Raw genomic sequence first — 23,324 nt, 5'->3', positions numbered from 1 at the left:
CTTCAGTCATTTATGTCTTGCCAGTTGTGCAAGTTTTCGTAATTCTGAGTCAGTCATACGTCGTTCGAGGTATAAGTCTACCTCAATAGTAAATTGTCCTGATCATTGTTTTCGTAGTTATTTGTTTCTACTTAAGCACTAAAGTGTTTACTTTGTTAATTTCAATAAACTAAATGTTTCATACTAATATGATTTATGTTATGCGTTCAAATATGAATACAAAACTATCCAAATTGTTTCAAAGCTTAAGAAGCTTAAAAGCATTGTCACAATTTGATATAGATTCGTAATAAACAATTGCATTTTTGTAATAAACTTAGAATGATGCATATGGTGTAGCTAAAATAATAAGAGAAAACCACTTAAAATAACTGCGTATAAACATTTTACTCATCTTTATCGTCGAGCAAAAAACTGATCACTTCAAGATTTTTTTTGCTGATATTCTGATCAATACAAACGAATTCAAAGTATATGTATAAATATACCACTGTTTTGCATCTGACTGATATTTTTCTTTCATTTTGGATAAGTTCCTTTTACGAAAAATAGATGTAAACACAAGGAACAAAACAAGATTGAACCAGATAATACATTCGGAGATTCGATTAAAACTAATCGATTAAAATTCAAAGCCCTGGACAGGTAATTGAGATGAATCAGGTGCTCTGAATTGGAACTGTTGTCCTTGTGCATCAATAGTAGGTACCACTCGAGTATCTTCTTCTTCAGAACCAAAATATCGTTCAATTATATCGAAGGCCTTCTGATATATTTCTACATTTTGATGAGATTGCAAAAATTCTATTTTGTTTAGGCCTGAAACATTGCGATATAATTTGTAATAATATTTTTCAATCGCAATTATTTCTTTTCTCTAATTTCATACTTACCGAAACATTCTTCGATTAATACAGCATAATGATTAATACCATTATGCGAGGCAGCATCTTGTTCTCCCACGCGCAAGATATTTTCTAAACCGCTTAATGCAACTTGAACAATCTTAGGATCCATTACTGTTAACAAATTGCACAATGGTGGAATACATCCTTCAACAACAATATAACGTATTTGTTCCGGTGCACCACCGCTTGTAGCATTAGTAATCGCCCATGCCGCTTCTTTTCGGATCTTAAATTCTGCTTTTGCTAAAATATCAATTAGGACGGGAAATATACCGGCATCAATGACAGCCTGTTAAAACAAAATCCATCTGTTTTTTAATAAGAGAAACTTTAATTGTTAAAATTTATGCTCTTCAAAAATATATACGAACTTGAATTTGCTGAGGATTTCCTGCCGTAATATTAGAAATTGTCCAACAAGCTTCTTTACGAATACTTTCTTGAGACGAATTCAATAGATGGTACAAACAATGTAACGCAGAACAATTAAGAACAATTTGTGTTTGTACATCGTCACCTGTAACTATATTGCCCACTGCTCGAAGCGCAGCACTGACAACATTTTCTTGCTGATGCCTAATTCAAAAAATATGGCATATTATTTTTTCGTTATAAATATTTTAATAAAATGATATAATTCAATTCATATCATAGAGTTACTTACATAAGTAATTCTACCAAACGTCTGCATACACCTGCATCAATAACTGCCTGAATTTTTTCATTCGGACCATCACTTAAATAGGAAAGAGCCCAACAAGCATCGGCAAGAACGTCACTATCAGTATGATTGAGAAAATGAGCTAAAACCGGTAAACATGGTGCAACTTTTGTGAATTCTGGTGGTGGAGTCTTGCCTCGACAAAGATTGGATAATGCCCATACCGCATTACGTGTCATTGATAAACGTGTTGCTTTAGAAAGTAATCTAAAAAAAAAAAAAGAAAAAAAAGAAAAAAAAAAATAAAGAAAATATTTATTTTCCATTATTTAAATAAAAATCAAAAAACTTAAAATTTGAAACCCACTGCAACAGAGGAGTGAGGATTCCTCTGTCTAATACATGATCTCTACATTCAGGACTATCTCCTGCAATATTGCCCAATGCCCAAACTGCCTGTTCTTGAACATCTTCATATTCAGAACCAAGTAATGATATGAAAATAGGTACAGCTCCTGCATCTACTACTACACGCGTTTGTTGAGACGTTCCACTCGCTATATTCGTTAAAGCCCAAGCAGCTTCAAACTGAGGTCATTTTAAGCATTTATTATTATACAAAAATATAATATATTATTTTATAATTTTAATAATTATTGTGTATTTATAATTAAATTAAATTATAATTAAATAGATATATTAATATATTATTCATTATATATATTAAAAATATATATAATATATATTCATACAAAAATATATTATATATTTCAAAAATAATTTTTCACTAACCTGCAATGTACAATTTGCATTATTCTCTAGAAATTCAACAAATTTAGGTACAATTCCAGTTTTTACAACTTCATCTATTGGAGGATTTGGTTCTCTAGACAACATTTTTCTAAATTTTTGCGTAGCTGCCAATTGAGCTTCTGGATTAGGACTGTACAATTCTTGCACCATTTCAAGTACAATAATAGAGGTTTTCTATAAAAATACATAAACAAAATACATTTAAATAATAATTTTAAATAAAAATATTTTATATATCGAAAAATTTAAATTTACTGATTGTGGTGCAGGATAAGCAGATTCATTTCCTGTAACATTATCATCATCAGCAACCATATTAGGAACATTACGTCTTTTTGATAATTGTTGTTCTCTTTTCTGTTTTCTTAATTGGACACCTTCCTCTTCTCTACGTCTTCTCAGTTCTTGTGAGTCCAGACCCACATTTTTATAACGATATTTATGTGTAGTTGCGGCTGACATCTAAAATTTATTCAAAAACAAAACATTAATAATATTATTAAATAATAATATCATTAAATACATTAACAAAAAAAAAACAGTACATTAAGAAATTGTAAATAATATTGAATAATAATGAAAATATCAAAAATCTCAAAAATTTATTAAACTTCCTTTAAAAAAATAAAATGATGCGTGTAAAAAAATTCACATTTATTATATAACATTTCCAATTTCCCTAAATAATCAAAATCAAAGGAAATAATATAAAACTTATTATTAATTAACAAGACAATAATCATATTGAGCACAATTAATATATCAAATTATTTGATTTTATCACTAAATTTTTTTATAAATAATTATTCAAAAGCAATATATATTTCATTTATAAAATAATTATTATAATAAATGATTAATATATCTAGATAGAGTTACTAAATGTATATATAAATATCTATGTATATATATATGTATGTGTATATATATATGATGTGTATATGTATATATACACACGTATATATATATGTATATATATATATATTTTTTTATATATAATTTATTAGAATATAGTAATTTACTTTTATAAATATATTTGACCTATTCAAATTAATATTTACAATATTTTACTATAAAAAAAATCGTTACTATATAACATACAGTATTATTTAAATACGTATATATGGTATAATGAAACTACATGTTACACAAAAATAACGTTTACGATATTAATATTTGATTAAACAATTTGATCAAAATATATCTATTTATGAACGAGATAAAATTGAACAAAAATGCATAAAAATTATTTTGTATATAATCAAGTCGTCAATGGGGACTAGGAATACCTTGAAGCTATTTGACAATGGGCTATTGAGGGTTATGTATTAAAATTCAGCAACGATATTGGGGATAGGGTGTAGTCTCGAAAATATTAGTTTGGAAGTAAAATACAATAAAAATCGCAAGATCAAATGATGTTCCGTATTTGTTTACGAGATATTCTATACTGTATAATAGATTATGCTAGATTAGACATTTTGGCACCAATGGGAACAGAAAGATTGACGTTCGCCTGGAATCATCTCGATCTCTTGCGTACGTCGCAATAGTATAATTTTCCTAGAAGAGCCTACGGCATGAGATAATGAAACTCTCATTACTTACGGCTGCAAAAGAAATTCAGAAGCCAACCGTTAAATATAAGATCTCATAAAGAATATCGAATAAAGCACCGCCACACTTTTCACCTCCTCAAACTATGACCGATCAGAAAACCTTGATCTGAACTCCAACGCGCAAGGAATCACGGGTCGCACTTGCGAAATGCTGATAGGTCCGTTAGAACAGTCATATTTATTAATTCTTTTCTAATTTCACGGGATTAATTTTGGCTCGTTTAAAAATCCCTTCGAATTCTTTCAAATAGAAATTTCTAAAATTTTATAAATATAACGTTTTAAAGATAAAATTTGTGAAAATATAAAAATTAAACAAAATCAAGGATAAAATTTGCAAAAATTTCTCACTGGTAGTTTCCAAGTGCGTTCAAGAAATATTCGTTTACCGTTGATCATGAATCTGATTGGTGGAAATGTGATTTTGCTAGTGAGACTATATAAATGAAGTAATATGGATGCTTTTCGGAATGCACGGACGTGAAACGACTACATGAAACAATGCAATAACCGGAAATAGAAATTCTTTCATTAGTTTAAAAAAATATTTAAAAATCTTTGGCGGGAACATCAAAAAAAATGAAAATGATGGAATATTTTATAATATAACAATATATTATATTATGTGATCAAGATTATAATATTGTGATCATACAATAATATAATATAAGAATCGTATATCATACGATTATAAAAATCTAATATTAGAATCGATATTATTAAAAATTATTAAAATTTGATAATGTAATTAAAATTTGACATGTATATTACAATTTAATATCATTTTTATTTTATATATTTTATAAATATATATCGATACTTTAAAAGTTAAAAGTAACAAAGTTAAAAGTCAATCTCAATAATAATAATTATAAATTATTAATTTTTAATTATTAATAATATTATTAAATTATTAATCAATTTTATCCTGAAAAAAATATTTATTTTTATTTTAAAGAAGAATTAAAATATAAATTAGAGATAGTTATTATAATTTTGCAATTTACACGTATATATTATCTTTATGATTATCTTCTCTCATTTTCTCTTTGTGATCTGTTAATCTATCTATCTCTGTTTCAAGTAAAGAAACAGAAGCAAATGATGTCTAGTAGGTGTGGCTATTATTGGTTATCCCTATATAAGACTCCACCTACCTGTACGCCTATTTCTACTCTAAACTCCGATATCCATAAATGAACTAGTATTTATTTCCAACTTCTTATATTACTACAACGAAATGAAAAGATTGAATGAATCAATTACTTGACTTAAAAAATATATATATTTTATAAAGAAATTTAAAAATAATTACAATTTTTATTTAACAAACTTGTATTATTTTTCAATTTCATTTTCGACAAAAGACAAAATACATAATTAATAATAGATAAAGAGAAAAGATTTATAAAAATATAATCATACATCGAATACATAAAATAATATTCTATTCTCAACAAATTCTTAACAATATCAAAAGTATTCAACTTCAAATTCTTGAAATTGAAAAATCTCAACAAACGAAATGGTCCATTTCTCGATCTCGAAAATACTTGTGACGATTATGATGAATCGAATCGCTGGAATGAGTCGTTGGTGAACTCTGCGAAAAGTATTTAGCCAGAAGAAGGGATGAGAGAAAGGGGTGGTATCGGTGGTGGTGGTGGAAGGTAAAGCTCGAAGGACGGGCGGAGGGTTGAGAAGCTATCGGGCGTGAATAATGCGCGGCGCCGTCCGTTCCTTGGTTCGATTCCGGTTCGGCTGGATGGATTGATAAAGATTAAAGGTAAAGGGAGGTGGCAGGGTTCAGGGGTGTTTTCGAGTTAGGCGACAGAAGTCAGCCAGCGAAACGAATCAGCCGCACGTATGGAGGGGGATGATGTCACATAGGGGTTCCCCCTAGCTTAAATACATACAGATGCAAGCCAGACTGATGCATCGTAGCCCGGGACACAGTGACGTAGGTAGTTAAGAATTTTCACTAAATTTTTCCCTCTCGTCGTCCTAGATGTCGACCTAGATTTTTTTTCCTTTTTTTGCAAATTGAAAAAGTCAAGTATTCTTGGGATTTTATTTTAGAAAAAATTAAAAATATCAAAGATACTTTTGCTCGATGGAATTATTATCACATTATTATTGTAATATTATAATTTATATTATAAAGAATATAGATATGAAAGATCTTTTTTGTTTTTCCTTTTTTTTCTGCCAAGTTTTATAAAATTAGCTCTATTACGATAAATTCTATTATTTTAAACTCCATTTTCACAAAAAAACGCATTCCTCATTGGAATGACTAAATAAATAATAATTAAATATTTTGTTAAAAATTGAATTATATTGTTCATAAAAGATCTATTTTACCAATCACGATTCAATTAATTTTTTCATCTTTTATCTTTATCTTGATCTTCTGTTCTCCATTTCTATGTTCATATATTTGTAACAAGAAAAAGAAAGGAAGAATCGATTATTATTTATTCGAATCATAAAAAAAGAAATTAATTTTAGATACAAAAAAGAACAAAAAAATTTTCTCACTCATACAATATTCTATTGTAAAAATTTCTACGTGTATATAAATATAAAAAAATATGTAGGAAGAAAATCTTTTATTGATTATTATGAAAATCACATTAGATGATAGATGATAGAGCAATAAAAATTAGGTAGAGAGCGCCCGCATGTCTGATCGGTACCGGTAGCAACGAATTAATTCGATTTAACGCGAAGAGCGGCGTGTGTGAACCGAGCGAACAAACAACTGGCGAGGAGCTTCCTTAACAATCGCGTTGCGATCACGCGGTGGCCAGTGAACATCATTTAGGTGACCGCGAGTTGTTCTCTTATCTCTCTCTTGTGGAACAAAGAAAATGCGAGGATTCTCAACCATTAGTCGCAATATCGAAATACAATTCTCACTCGCGAAGAGGCGAGTCGAATACGACTTTATCGACCGATCCTCCGAGAAAATGGAACTCGTAAAAAATCTTTTCCTCTTTTTTTTTCTTCTTTTCTCTTTCGAGAATGTATTTTCGAGAACAGAAAAATTTTTTTAAGTAAAATAACGATAAGAGTGTTTTATTTAAGAAAGAAGACGAATATCGAATCGAATATCTGTTAGAAACGAAGATAATGGTAATATTTATAAATACATTATCTGTATTTTTAAATTTAATACCGCTTATGATATAAATATATATATAAATTTGTACTTTTTCTCTCATAAATAAATATTTCTGATAAATAATTTTAAATAATATTCTCGTTTCATTCAGCTTAATTATCTTATCTCAGAGTTTCAATTTAAGATCACTCGTCCATTCTTCTTTCACAAATAAAAATGGATAAATAATACAAAGTGATGATTTTCATTTTTACTAATTTCCTTCCAATTTCTCTTTTTATACGATAAATCTAAAATCTTATCTTACACGATATTTCAATTTCTGTATTCGTATATTTTAAAAGATTCAAATTGTTCGTTACGTCGAAATAAGAAAGAATTTATGAATCAAGAAAATTGACGTTGGAGTTGGAAAAATATTCGAGAGAGTTATTCCACGCCAATGGGGACTCGGCACAGAACGGATGACTCACTGCGATCTCTCTCGCAGCCTCCTTTGGTCCCGTATGGTAGTCATGCACAATGGAGAATAGTAAACGCAGTAAAGGTAACTCGCAGAGAAGAGGGCCAAGTTTCCCCCTATGGGCGAAGTACCCGCGGGTCACGTGCCACGATTTTCACCCCCGTACGACCGATTGCCAGTCCAAGCAGATCGAGCTCGAGACAATTTCGCTTCACAGGGAAATATGGAATCTTCCCGAATAAGGTTATGTGACGAGCCTGCTTTCGTTTTAAACCGATTGAAAAATCTTTGCACTAAGAGTAAAATTTTATTAATCATTTTCCATGCTATGGAAGTCGAGATTTTATCTTTGTAACTGAAAAAATTGAAATTTATTTTTCGAGTTAAAGTTTTTATCTTATCAATTTTTTCCAGGTAATTATAATGTTGCAATGTTAACAATCGAGTATATAATTCGCTATTATTTTTTTTTCTTATAGAATTAGAATTTCTGTAGGAATTCGATTTCGAATTATCGAGATTTATCATATTTGTTTATCCTGTAAATTAATTTTTCTATTCGATCAAATATTAACAATTATTATTCATTTTGTCGTATTTTTGAAAGAATGAAAGAACGAATAATTTATTAGACGTTAAATTTAATATAAAGAAAGTGTATTAATAATTTAGAAAGAAAAATAAATATAATTGTACATAATTTGTATAAAAAATTAATCAAGGTGAAGCACAATATACTCACAGAATTGTCAAATTAGTAGGATAAAAAGAAAAATTATTTTGTATAAATAATATAAAATATACGCGTTTTGAATTGCCACTGAAATGAAGTTATTATCCTTTTTTTTCTTACAAATATAATACTCACATGAACGAAGAATTGTTACTTTAAAACTTTGTTGCAATGTATCCATTTATTTCGTCTCGAAACTATAACAAATCATATCATCACATCGTATTATTAATCACATTTTATTGATAATTAAAATGTTTAAGTTTATCGTAAAAATATATTTTTTAAAATTAATTAGATTTTCACGATACATTAAATCCGTGAAATTTTCCATTATTCATAAATATTAATATTGAGTACTTTGGTATTTTATATATATATAATTATTAATATATTTTTAGAATGCACTTGAGATACTTTCACGACACACTGACTTGAAAAAATACTATTATTAACCAAAAGAATTTTCAACAATCAATTATCCACATAGAATCTAACCTAAAATAATCCATCTCTAGTGTAGCTAACCTCTCGTGAATTTTTGCAGTTGAAAAGGGTGGAAGAGCATGCATTCACGTCAGCAATTAGCTGTTGTAGCATCTCCGGGCGAGGAGGATCTTCAATTAAACAATTACGGTTAAATCGAGCGGAATTTCCAACGTTGAGCCCGCATGCTCGTTAAAGAACGATACGTGCGCTCTCTACCTACGCTTGAGAAGGTGAGTGTGTGCGACGTTTGATCAGGTACCCACATATCTCGATCTAAGGGAATTGTGAGTCAACGAATTTACAGACCCCGTGATAAAGTCGATTTCCATTGGAGGCTCTGTCATCGGTTCATAAAAGCCCATAGCCTTTTAACGTGAATTCAACCCATTCGTAATACCTCGAAACGAACTTTCTTCTCAAGAGAGATGTAGTTTTCCTCGCGATAAATAAGTCCGTTAAAGAATCGTAGATAATCGTTTCATGGAAACGGTATCGAATTCGACCGTTGTCGAATCCCAAGTGGAATTACGTGAAACAATAATTCTTAAGAGTTTTGGAGGCGAAGGGGTTAGGTTTTATGAGGGGATAAGGAAAAGAGATAAAGAATGATGAACTCGTGAATTTCAATTTCCGTTTGTTTTCCGAACTTTGAAGTTTCAAACATTCGTTCTCGAAATTTCAAATTGCTTGGAAATTTTTGATATTTTTTCAAATTCAATTTTCAAAATTTTAATCATTTACTTTTATCGATAAATATTATAAGTTTTTTGAATCAAATTAATTTTTTTATTTTCGTTTATTTATTTATTTTTTAAATTTGTCAAATGTAATGATCTTTAAAATAATTTCTAAAATACTCGAAAAAGAATATCTCTCGTATGTTTCGCAAGAGTAAAGTATTATTGCCTTTCTTTTTGATTGTACTTTATCTTTTTTTCATTCATGATATTAATTTCATTTTATAAGTAAAAATATACGCATTTATAAATACAAACGAATATCGTAAAATTTGATTTCTTTTTTCTTTTTTACGAGATAAATCACTATCAGAAAAGTTTAAATTATTTTACTGTCATTATATCTTCATTTTGAAATTTTTTGACTAAATGAATCTTTCATCTTTATTATTAAAAACTGTATAGAAATTATAGTATATAAATACACGATTATTTGTTGATAAACTTAAACTAAAATATTTATTGTTGAATAAGATCGAAGATTATTGGTAGAATTTTAGAAAAAAAATAAAATACTTTCTTCTTTAATTGTCCCATCGAAATCAATGGAAGAAAATATTCGAGTGAATACGAGAATAATTATTCTCGAAATATCGTTTAGAGCTCGACTCACGTAGTCATTCATATTCGGCTACAGATTATTTGTGTTTATGAAAAGGAATATATTTACAGCAACGAGGTATACGATGCAACATTAACGATCGATGATAATATTTATTTAGGTGAATGGCCTCACCTTAACCGAGTTTTGGTCTACCGATAGCGCTATCGTTTTTTTTTTTCTTTTTTTTTTTACTTCGATTTCCTTCGTCGGCCACAACATCCTTTCATCTGTTCTCTTATTATAACTGGGCAACTTGATCTTACTCTCTACGCTTCGTTTTTATCGCGTCACGAGCATAAAGATACTTTTAGATCCCCGCCTGTCAACTCGCATACACCAATGTAATATTAATATTTTCTATCCCGGTAATTTAAGTAGTTTTTTTTTTTACATCGATCTTTATTGCGTCTTTACAAGATTGTTTAAGCTTTATTGAGTTTAAAGTAAAAATAAAAACTGTTTCTAAGAATTTAATGGGAGAGTGGTATTAAACTCTATCCGAAAAGAAATAACATCTCTGTGATGTTCTTAAATATCCTTAAATATAGGAAATAATTTCACTTGTCGATATCTTTATTGAATACAACAATTAAATTATAATATTGTTGTTATATTTTATTGCTATTTTCTTATTTTTATTTCTAAAAAAAATCACTAAACTAAATTAAAAAAGACAATAAATTAATAATAAGATAATCAAATAATTAATTGAAAGTAAATGATAATCTAATGATTAGATTAAGATGAAAACAAATGGATCTAAAAATATCATGAATATATTAATAAGAAAAAAAATGTTAAAAAAAATTGTTGACAATTTTAATTGATAATTAGCAGCAAACACAATTAATAATAATAATACAAAATTTCCAAGAAATGAAACGTTACTTAATTCTATAATTTCTATAATTATTTCTATTTCTATTATAAATTCTTAGAAAAATATTAAAACAAAGTTAAGATGAATCGATAACGATAAACGCTACTCGCGAAAGCATGCGTTTAACGAACGATCGAAATATAATAAAATATAGGGAAGAAATTCGTGTATTTCGTTTTAGATAGAAAATATCAAAAGATAAACCCCCTGAAACGCACTTAAGTTTCCCGACAGATATTGATTTTCGTGAGGTCAAACACGAGCCAATGGTGAGTCCGACCAAGACTTGCACGGATTCATTGTCGTGCGTATTTATCGTCGTGCGCGAATACCATTGCGGAAATCCATTATTCCACGAATCGTAGTGGATAACTTTCCTCAACTTATTTTCGCCCGAATTTCACGAAATTGAGGATTCTCGTATTATTTTTAAATCCGTTTGCGTAACGATTTGTGAAAAATGAACCAAATTTCGCCTCTTCTTTATTTATCTCTCTCGTTTCTTTTAATAATCCATTTTTTAAATTAATTTTATGCTCATAACTTTTCATATACTTTTCTCTGTTAAAATAAAATCTTAATCTTTCCACAAATCAAAATGTTTACGAATTATGTTACATCCATCTTTTAAATTTCATTTTCACGAATCGAAATATTTCGTAATTTTTATTGAAAGAATTGAAATAACAATCTCTACTCTATTTCTACTCGAAAGACGACAAATTTTTTTACCGACATCCACTGTTCGAAGACTTAAAGGGTTGGAGAAAAAGAGAAGAGAGAAAGAAAGAAAAGGGAGAGAAATAGTAATTGAGCGTACCTGTAGGCACAGAACGGGACAGAGAGAGTGTAGATGAAGAGAGAGGAGAAGAAGGGTGGTCGACGATGCTCTCCCAGTCAAACACGGGGAAAAAATACAGGGCAACCGAATGAATGAATGGCTTCCAATCTGTTCCATCCCTTTGTGAAAGCGGCTCGTGCCGCGTGTGCAAATCCACCCTCCTCCCTCCCTCCCTCCCTCCCCGCTCCCCCAACAGTCTCCCCATCCACCCCCTTGCGCGCACACGCCTCACACCTGAGCACAATGGGATCCCGATTTCACCCTCGTGCACCACCTTCCCATCAAGCGTGTTTAAATACTGACGTGCGCCGTAATACGTGCATGCGTCTGAGCATGCGTCTCGGCCTCTCTGTCTTGTCCCTTCCGAATTAAGCGCGTGTGCGTGCGTATACGTGAACCTCTCCGCTCTGCTGCTCTCCCACACCGAGACGTCGAGATATATCCCCCCCCCCCCACTCCTTACTTCGCTCGTCCGACTCGCGTTCGATCTCACGTGACCGTAAACAGCCGAATGTGTGTCGGAATATGACTTTTGCCTCTTTTTTACCTACCGAGTTTAATCCTTTCTCGTGTCTTTTCTTTTTTTTTTCAATTCATTTCAACGCGAATAAACGGATTGGAAAATTTGGGGATCAGGGATTATCGGTCGAAATGTAACTTTTCTTCTCTCTTCTCAGTTTCTCAGTTCTTTTGTGATGTTACAGATAAGTTGCGGAATACGAGTTTTGGCTCTTTTTTACCTACCGAGTTTAATCCTTCGCGGATTATTGGTTGAGATATAATTTCTCTTCTCTTTTCGTTTCTCAGTTCTTTTATAATATTACGGATAAGTTATAGATAATGAAAATTATATTGTCTTCTCCCAAAAATCGATCAATCTATTCTAAATATAAATCACGAATGATTTGGAAAATTTTAAACGAATAATATATAAATTATAAAATCTAGATTTACAATTATTATATATATATATATATATATATATTTCTCCACATTTTCAATGATACCTCATCTTCGCATCAACGAACTTATCTAGAATACTAAATAAAGAGAAACGAAAGGAATTGAGAAAAATTTATTTACACATTTCCCATAAGAGATAGATGGAAGAAAAGCAGAAACCGTTTCGATATCGAGCGAATCGGTGAACGAGCGTGCATATTAAAAGCCTTTTAACGTAACCGACTGTACTCGGAGGCAGGGTTGAAAACCACCCCGCTTCGATTCACCCTCCTGGCACAGTCCGAGCGCTACGTGCACCGATTCGTACGTACCTACGTGTTTGGGGAACGGAGAGGAGCTTCGCCCCGCTCGAGGGGATGAAACGGGAACGGGGTGGAAGTTTCGAGGGTTCAGAGAGAGAGGGGAGGGAGAGGGGGTGGATAGGTTATGTTCTTTCCGCCTGCATAGCCATCTATTCAAGTTATTGCATTACTGGCTTAGCTTTGCTACCCCACGGCTCGTGCACGTCGTAGCTACCCCATCGTCCATATCCAATATCCATCGACACCGTGGCTGCATTTTGCAGCGCGCACCTTCCCAGAACGCGTAACCGCAATCCCTTTAACCTTTTGTTTGCCGACTCGCCGGTACAACCGATTTCACCATTGCGATTGGAAAATCGAGTGAAATAATCACAGTCGATGATTTTTAATTGTTTTTTGTTTCTTTTTCTTTTTTTTTTTTTTTATGGAATATTTTGACAAGTGCTGCTCAGTAAAGATGTTCACTTTAAAGAAAAAAAGGGGAGAAACAAGGAACAATTCTCTTTTAAATTTATTTTCTTGAAATAAGAATGTGAGCTTTTTTTTAAATTGATATCCATATTAAATGATAAACTTTTGTCTTTTTCCTAAAATTTATTATGAATATCCTGTGCAATGGTATAATTTAATTTAAAAATAAGAATTGTGAATAAAAGTAGGAAAATATAGAATAATTTTGAGAAATTTTTCTAAAAAGCTTCATTTATGATATCAGACTTTATCGTTTATTTATCAATGCAGAAATACAAGCTTTTCATGGTAAATGGAAGTAAGATCTTTAATAAATGAAATGAAAATTATTATTTTCGTGGAAAAAGTTTGTATCGAATATTTTTCAAAATTATTTTCTAATGAAAAAATATCCTTTTCATAAAAGTTTCTTTAGAAGCAATAAATTCCTCCAAGATTCGAATCACGGAGACTCTCTGAATATTTTTTAACGCAAGAATTATAACCAAAATAAAAAATGAACCTTGTAATCTAATTTTTATAGAATAATTTAAAGAAGAATTTGCAGTGTTAAACAAATTTTGTTTGGAAAAAGTATAATTCAAGATTCATTGAAAAATATCTTTCCTCGAATATAGAATACAATCTCAAAAATTTTATTCTGCAATTTTCAACAAATCAAAAAAGATTAAGAATAATTTCAAAATATTCCTAATTTAATTTCCAATCTTCTATCAAGAATGAAAAAAAATAAAAATTCAAAATCTTAAAAATAAAAGTATCACGAATATAAAAATTCTGTAATAAAACGTTTATTTAATTTTGCCAATAATGTAAAGTTTGCTCGATCGTGTATATCGAAACAATATTTTATTTGAATGCATATTCGCGATAAACGGCATCGATTGTACAATTTATTATCACGGTTGACTTGACAAACGTGACCGGTCGAAAAATCAGAGGGGCCTCGCCGAGGAACAACCTACGCCCCGTGAAATATTTGTCAAATCTATCTTTCGGCCGAGCGTGCAAGCGCAAATCATTCCTATAAACGGTGGTTTGCTTACGGATGCACATGCACGCGTTCGCATTTCATTACGCGAAACGTGTGCCGTACACACCTGAGACGCGTGTTCCTGCGATGTTGAAAATCGTATCGAGGATATTAGAAACGTTAAAATTTCAATATTATTCCTAATTTAATTTCTACCTATCAAGAATTAAAAAAATAAAAATTTAAAATCTTCAATGTTTATCTTTAAAAGTATGAATATAAAAATTCAAAATCGTATCGAGGATATTAGAGACGTTAAAATTTCAAAATATTCCTAATTTAATTTCTATCTATCAAGAATTAAAAAAGGAAAAATTTAAAATCTTCAATGTTTATCTTTAAAAGTATGAATATAAAAATTCAAAATCGTATCGAGGATATTAGAGACGTTAAAATTTCAATATTATTCCTAATTTAATTTCTATCTATCAAGAATTAAAAAAGGAAAAATTTTAAATCTTCAATGTTTATACGATAAATTGTACTTTTTACCTTTAAAAGTATGAATATAAAAATTCAAAATCGTATCGAGGATATTAGAGAAATTAAAATTTCAAAATACTCCTAATTTAATTTCTACCTATCAAGAATTAAAAAAATAAAAATTTAAAATCTTCAATGTTTATCTTTAAAAGTATGAATATAAAAATTCAAAATCGTATCGAGGATATTAGAGACGTTAAAATTTCAATATTATTCCTAATTTAATTTCTACCTATCAAGAATTAAAAAAATAAAAATTTAAAATCTTCAATGTTTATCTTTAAAAGTATGAATATAAAAATTCAAAATCGTATCGACGATATTAGAGACGTTAAAATTTCAAAATACTCCTAATTTAATTTCTATCTATCAAGAATTAAAAAAATAAAAATTTAAAATCTTCAATGTTTATCTTTAAAAGTATGAATATAAAAATTCAAAATCGTATCGAGGATATTAGAAACGTTAAAATTTCAATATTATTCCTAATTTAATTTCTATCTATCAAGAATTAAAAAAGGAAAAATTTTAAATCTTCAATGTTTATACGATAAATTGTACTTTTTAAAAGTATCACGAATGAATATAAAAATTCAAAATTGTATTGAGGATATTAGAGACGTTAAAATTTCAATATTATTCCTAATTTAATTTCTATCTATCAAGAATTAAAAAAATAAAAATTTAAAATCTTCAATGTTTATCTTTAAAAGTATGAATATAAAAATTCAAAATCGTATCGAGGATATTAGAGACGTTAAAATTTCAAAATACTCCTAATTTAATTTCTATCTATCAAGAATTAAAAAAATAAAAATTTAAAATCTTCAATGTTTATAAATTGTATTTTTTAAAAGTATCACGAATGAATATAAAAATTTAAAAATTTGTTTAGAAATTTTAAAAAGTTCCAGTCAAAATTATCGATTTGTTATCGAAAGTTTCTCTATAATGAAAGTAAAATATAATTTCTATATATTCTCTATATTCTATATAGTAATTTCTATAGTAAATATAATTTCTATTCTATATTCGTAATTTCTAATTATATATTTTTATATAATTCTATATAATAATAGATTAATATCGACGAGCTGAAAATTAGATGTAAATAAATGCGACAACAATATAAAAAGAGTGGTATTAATTACGATGATAAATGGAGATGTTTGGAATGAATAAATTAGAGGCCGTATCGACGTTCTAATCGGTTGTGGGACGTATTGATGGATGCCACAACGGTGTGGGAGGAAGTACGATAAAATTAGCGGAGGAAAAGCGATAGAGCGGCGCGTCACGAGGATATCCAGGTTTATCGCGATACGCGCGGCCGCGATTCGTCACGTATCGGCGAAAAATCTATTTTCCGATGGGTTACCAACCGAGCGCGATAAAACGCGACCCGTTGCAACGAGGCTAATGGACAGATTTATGGTCACTTCGCACCTCGTTTACGCGCCCTTCCAATTACCCGCGTCCACTTTGTAAAATCCTCCTCTCGAATTCTATTCTCTTCCTTGTTTTATTTTATAAATTACTTTCGTATTCGTATTTCTTTAAAGGTGAATTTTAAACGCGTAATTATAATCCCGACCCCATTTGTATTCCCGCTGAAATTTCCAACCATCAACGTCACTCCGTCGGTAAAACGGAATTAACACGCGTGAAACATGTTTCGCGCGACCTGAATAATTTTCATACGTCGATGAAATTCCGCTGCTTCCGATTCATTATATTTTACGAATCGTCAAAGCTTTTAGAAAGCTAATCAATAAGAATTAATAATATTCCAATCGATATCGAAATTTCATTCCCTAACTAATCAATAAATAGGGGAAAAAATATTCTGTACAATCGCGCGTTAAATTCTTTAAAAACTTTATTCGAATCTCCCGCGCAATTTCCCTGATATTTATCCGATCGAATTTTACTGGGTCCAGCAATCCTCGTAGAAAGAAACGGGGACAACGAAGAGGAGACACGCGGCTAGGTGGGAGAGATTTCCTCGTGGGAACTGGCCGCGCTCTACTCCGCTCTACTCGTCGAATTTATCGATGAGTCACGCGTCGTACGTACGATCTCGCGTCGCCGCCACGTTTTTGCAGAATCGTTCCGCCCAAGGGGGACTCGCGGCTGCGGCGGCGGCGGCGGCTCTTTTGCGCGCACATACGCGCAGTAGTAGTACCTAGAGAGGCCGTGAAATCTGGCCCGCACAAGGGGCACCCGAAGGGAAAAGAGAAAAGAGAGGAAGGTGCGCGGCTCTCGGCGGGCCCCCGGGCTGTCGCCCATATGGCGACCATCGTTGTTCCCGCGTCGAGCTATAGGTAAACTGCGCGGCCAGCAGGAATACACTTTTGTACTTTTTCGCCAGGAGAGAATATAAACCGGGCTTGCGCCGTGCCACGCGGCCCCCCACCTCTCCTTCCCTGCTCGACGTGCTGGCGATCAGAGGCCGAGTCTCTTCTCTGAAACTACTTGTATAATATTAAATTTAATTAATTCAACATTAATCGCAAGATTATGATTTCGAGATATTATTGGAGAAAGAACATTTCAAGGTGTACGTACATTATTTATTTTATATTAATTTTTTAAAATTAAATTTCATTTTTTTGAACATTTTTTCATTCATCAATTTCTCCAAATACTGAAATTGATATATCACGACATCTCCAAAAGACATTAAATTTTTTAATCCTATAAAAATTCCTCTACTTAATTCATTCGTCTTAGTATCTTCAGGATTTACAGTTACATTAAGTCATTTATTATTTAATTACTGATAATTTAAAACTTAGAAAATCATATTTATTATTAACAATTGTATTAGGAACTTATTTTACAATTCTTCAAACAATTGAATATTTAAATTCAATTTTTTTTATAGCAACAGGATTTCATGGACTACATGTATTAATTGGATCAATCTTTCTATTAATTTCTTTATATCGAATATTAAATATTCATTTTTCTAATATACATAATATGTATGTTAGTTTTCAAATTGACGTATCGGACAAATTTTTGTTGAAAGGATTAATTGAAACTGTGATTTCAAATAAAATTTCATTGAAATCGTAAAGATCTTATTCTTTAAAGAATGAGCGAATATCTCGTTGATATGCACACGTTAAAAACATTATGAAAATTAAGATATTTGAATTGTAATAAAATTTAATCGTTAAAAATAATGTTTTTGATAAATTTTTTGAAAATTTCTCAATTTGTGTTTATCAAAAGTTTATCAAAATTAAGATATTTGAATTGTGATAAAATTTAATCGTTAAAAATAAACTTTTTTCCAGAAGAAAAATCTTCCTCGCTATTTATCTTGGCAAAAAAATCTCGCATACGGTTAAAGTCGTACGCAGTGCGTGGAAATAAAAGCAGTGCCAAGGCGTGAACCAGAGGTCGAGCTGTTAATATGTCGCTCTTTATGGGCTGACAGGTTACACAGAGTAACCTGGACACGCGGCTGCGTGTTGCTACGAAAAGGCTACTTTATGAAAACCGATCTGATTACACACGCACGCTTCGAGTTGCACGACCCCGTTCAAACTCGTTCATTCTCTCAAATTTAACGGCAAAAGGAATTTTGCAGAGAATTGCTGCGAGAATTTTACAATTATTTTCAAACCCGGTTTCCTTCTTTGAGAATATAGAAAAATGAAAAATTTATTTTTAAAGGTTCCCAATAAAAAGCAATAATTGGAAAAATATTTAAACCATTTTCCATATTTTTATCTTACTAAAATTCCAAAGTAATTCACCCTCTTCTTATCTAATTATACTACATTTATGATAACTTTAAAAATAGTGTACTATATTTTTTCACATAATTTTCTAATAGAATTTCCTGCTTCTAAAACAGCAGAGAGATGGATAAAATTTGTTAAAGAATAAAATTATATTCGTTCATAAAGCAACTTTATTCGAGATTTTAATTACTTTTTCACGCTGAAAGAGATCCTTTTGCATCGCTGATTGGTTCAACTGTGGAATAGAAACGGTAGCCAAGACTCGCGCCTATCTTATTTTGCAAGCGACGCTCTCACGAGGCAAACAGAAATCGGAAACAACGTAACAAATATTTACACGCTTGACCTTTCTACGCCCAACTTTGTTCGTGCTCGGACATACTAGTCGTGACTTATCCATGACGTGTATTAAAAACGTTGCCTACCCTTGTTGTATCGCCACGATAACGCTTATTACAACATTCTTTCCTTTCCTTTGAACGATTACACTACTAATTCTTAATAACATAACACGATAATTTAATCCCAATTTTCGAATAATTTTTCGATTATTTATTTATCATCGAACATGAAAAATACAACGCGACGATTGATGAAAGATTAAAGTTTAAACTTTGGAAATTTGTTTATAACGAGAAATAGGAGAGAGAGAGAGAAAGAGGAGGAGCAAGATGAGAACGAGAAGATAAGATACAAAGCGGCTCTTTTTATTTTCCTGGCGAAGGAGGAACAACTATGGCTCCTCTGAACAAAAGTAAAACTCGCGGATTCCATTCCATTCCATTCCAGTTTTTCGCCCAATACCTGATTAATCGTGGAAAAGAGAGGGAAGCACGCGGAACGAAGAGAGAAGGTTGAGAGATCGTTGGAGGGAAAGAGAATGGAGGAGAGGAGAGGCGCACAAGTGGCGCACACATGGTGCACAGTTGTTCGAGAGGTCAGGTTTTTGTCCACGAGCCTTCAGTTTTACAGATCCGGCCGAGTTTCTCTATGTCTCTATATCTATATACAGGGTGATCCACGTAATATGAGATTTCCATCCCCGATAGGATTACAAATATGGCCGCTTCAACTCGTACCACAAAGATTTCGCGATATGAGAAATAATTTCTAAAATTTATATTTAAGCAATTATTCGATTTCGTATAATTTTTCGTTGTTTCCATCGTATAAAATAAACGTAAAATGGAAAATTTCAAAAAATATATTTTGCAAATCGTAAGTTTAGTTTATATAATAATCTTTGGAAGATAAGTATTATCGAGTGGAAACAAATTTGAACGGGAAAAAATCCATTATTAATTATCTATTCTCAAAGTTTTAGGTGTATATGTTTTGCTAATCTCGAAACCAATCTTTCATATTTCTTGTGGTTTCAAGATCGAGCATGCAATGCCTGGTAAACAGCCATATGAATCACCCTGTACACAAGTATACGTATACGCAACCACTAGTCCCCATTCGTTCTGACAAATTGTCGAACCTTGGCATTTATGTTCGGTTTTGTATAGGTGGCCGGGCTAAAGGTTGCAAGATACGAATGAAATTTGAGCGGGCCGGAGAGAGAGAAAAACATTACGTTTTCCGAGAGAAGCGATAAAGAACATCAATTTCACGATATGATGAATATAATGACGAAAGTCACCTTTTTCGAAACACACAATGGAAGGAAGAAAAGAAAATAATTTTTCCGATGCTCGAAATCTTTATCGTAACATTAATGCTACGATTAAATAATTTAAAATCTCGAGGACGTAGAAAATTCAATCCGTCGCAATGAACTCATCGATGTAACGTAACTAAAAAGCGAGGAGGCGAGCCAACGCATCACTCATCCGTGAAAGATGGTAGCACAAAGGCACGTGTTATCCGGGCTGAGAAAGAAAGCAATCTTTGGGTATAAAACGCGATTGACCGATGCTCCTCGCGAATAAAGCTTTCCTATCCTCGTAGTCACACAGTTCCCGTCCCGTATATAAAAGATAAAAAAATCTAGTTCTAATAGCTGGTGGAAAAAAATATTGAATATAAAGAGAAAAAAAGAAGAAAAGATTATCTTCAATTGGAGCGGACCAAACGGGGAAAAAAACGTCGGACGTTTATTATTCCTATCATTGTCGATTTAATTTATAACTCGAGATAAAAGCTTTCGAGGACAATGATAGTACTCGGTTAAAAGATATCAATCTTCGAGACGTGATAAGCGAGATAAATCTGGCCCCAAGTATCGTTTAAAAAAAAGGAGAGATATTATAAACTTTAAACGTTAGGAAAGGTACGTTAAATTCTTACGATATTCCAACACAAGAGAAGGAAATATCTTTATCAATGATATTCTTCTGTATAATAAGGACGATTCCTTTCTAAATTTTTGCCCGAATATTTTCTCGGAACAGTTTCTATATATTTTTATCTACAATTCGAAAGTCGAAACACGATCGTAACGCGTGGGGAGAGGCGGAACTCGAAACGTGGCACGCGGCGACTTATCTCCTCGCGTATATACAGAGAGAAGAAACATCGTACCTACGCCCGAATGAATCACTCGGCTATTGTCCGAAGGGAGGAAGGATGGAAAAAAGACGGGGTGAAAAGATAGGAAAGAACGCGTGCAATCGGTTACGTTCGCAGAGTCTAGAGCTACAGCAAAGATAAAGAAACACGGTTGCGAATCACGCCGCGGTGGCGCCTAATGGGCGGCAACAAAAAGGGACACGGTATGGTCACCGCACCGCACCAGCGTCGGGGAATTCCCCTTCGAGCGGGACGCGTTACCCCCACCACGCGCCACCTTCGACTCCCACTCGATTAACATCGGCCGAATTCGGACACGCTCGGTGATCTCCGCGTCATTGCTGGACCCGCCACGCCAGAGATCGCGCAGTAACGTATCCACGAAACGAGATCTCTCGACTCCACCGATTTCTTATCGTATCGGGATAACGACAATCTATATACGAAACTTTCGATCGAGAGGAGGAATTAATGATAAAGAGTCGAGCAATTTCTCAAAGAGGATTTAAAAGAAATTATGATTTTTCGAGATAATCGTCGCGGTTTTTAGAAAATGATGATCAAAAGAGTCGTTAGATAACAGTCCGGAACGAGGAGGTTCAATCGACGAGATACCAAGAAATTCAACACCTCGAGACAAGACCTTTGGGAGAAAGGGTCGGCAACTATTGCCTCTAATTGCCAGTACTCGTTGAATGGAGATGGTCCGACTATGCTTTCGCTGATATATAAGTCAGCCTTTAAACGATTCCAGTCCGACGCTTCTCGTTTAACGCTCGAACGCAAGAAAATTGTCATTACCCTCTCTTTTTATTTATCTTTTATCGTTAATAATTATTCCTTTATTTCTCTCAAGACTGATATTTTGATGATTTTTAATTGCAAAAATTTGTAAAGAAAAAGAAGAAATTTAAACAATTTTTTACATTAAAATTACACGACAAAATATAATAATATAATATACACCGATGAAGAAAGTACGTAGAAATTATTGAACGGAAGATTTTTCTCGACTCGTTCCAATCCTCTCGAGTCCAAAGTATACGTATATACATAACGTATACACGTATATGTTTATTCTTCCATGCGACTCGGGACTAAAATAGATGTATGACCATCTCACAAATTAATTTCACAAACAATTCTCTTCTCTTCGTGAATGCGAATCAACGTTCATAGTCATCGGAGAAGATGTCGATTTATTCTCTCGAACCAATAGAAATTTGAATCATCCATTAATTTTCCATTTTTCAATCAAATCCAGTTTCCAGCGTTTAATTTAGAAATTAATTCACGACTTTCGTAAGATTTTCGTTGGATGGCGCGCACATGCGCGCGTATATCTGGCTCTAAATAATCATTGGATGACTGTCGGTTAAACGATGCAACGTGCCTCCCGTCTCTTTCGGATATTGTTTCGAAGCGGTCCTTCCCTTTCATTCAGTAATTCGCAGGCAGCTGCACACTAATAATAGTATCGGACACTGCCGCCACTGCTTGCCGTCTCTGCTTTCGTCGTCGCGGCTACACATATACGTATTAACCGTCAATATCGTAATTTCGATGATAAGCTAACTCGTAGCTGTCCAAAGCTAGGTTAACTTTGCTTTCTATTGACGCGTTAACCAACCAGATTTATTCGAGGAAAACAATGATCGATGCGAGAAATTGTAGATAGTTTTCAAATCGATTTGATAATCGACGATATTTATTCATCGAGCAATATTAAATTATATTTCGTCAGGAATAGAACGAGTGGAAAATTTTATCGATATCGTCGTTAGGCTGCATCGCAAATAAGAGCTTCTTTAAGTCCAATACTACTTTGAAACGTATTACATACCTCATGGCGGTGAAAAGTCAAGGGAATCGACAAAGATAACCGCACGCGCTACCGAACGTTATCTCGTTTCCGAGTCGAGTTC

General features: G+C 32.2%; 1 protein-coding gene and 1 long non-coding RNA gene across 2 annotated transcripts; both read right to left on the bottom strand.

Moving 5' to 3' along the window:
• Window positions 1-39: 39 nt before the first annotated feature.
• Window positions 40-4,160, bottom strand: LOC409543 (importin subunit alpha-7). Its single transcript, XM_393050.7, has 8 exons — window positions 3,991-4,160; window positions 2,638-2,844; window positions 2,362-2,556; window positions 1,937-2,157; window positions 1,573-1,836; window positions 1,280-1,484; window positions 894-1,197; window positions 40-819 (listed from the first exon to the last, which is right to left on the bottom strand). Exons 2-8 carry the CDS (start codon window positions 2,842-2,844, stop codon window positions 623-625), a joined length of 1,593 nt encoding a protein of 530 aa, XP_393050.2. The 5' UTR covers window positions 3,991-4,160; the 3' UTR covers window positions 40-622.
• Window positions 4,161-8,478: 4,318 nt separating this feature from the next.
• On the bottom strand, window positions 8,479-9,526 carry LOC113218718. The gene is made up of 2 exons (XR_003304521.1): window positions 8,853-9,526; window positions 8,479-8,521 (listed from the first exon to the last, which is right to left on the bottom strand). It is a non-coding gene; the product is annotated as an uncharacterized LOC113218718 (long non-coding RNA).
• Window positions 9,527-23,324: the final 13,798 nt, after the last annotated feature.

Source organism: Apis mellifera, linkage group LG4 (assembly GCF_003254395.2).
Source record: "Apis mellifera strain DH4 linkage group LG4, Amel_HAv3.1, whole genome shotgun sequence".
Lineage (NCBI taxonomy): Eukaryota > Metazoa > Arthropoda > Insecta > Hymenoptera > Apidae > Apis > Apis mellifera.
The sequence above is the reverse complement of the archived record's forward strand: the minus strand, read 5'-3'. Positions and strand labels throughout refer to the sequence as shown.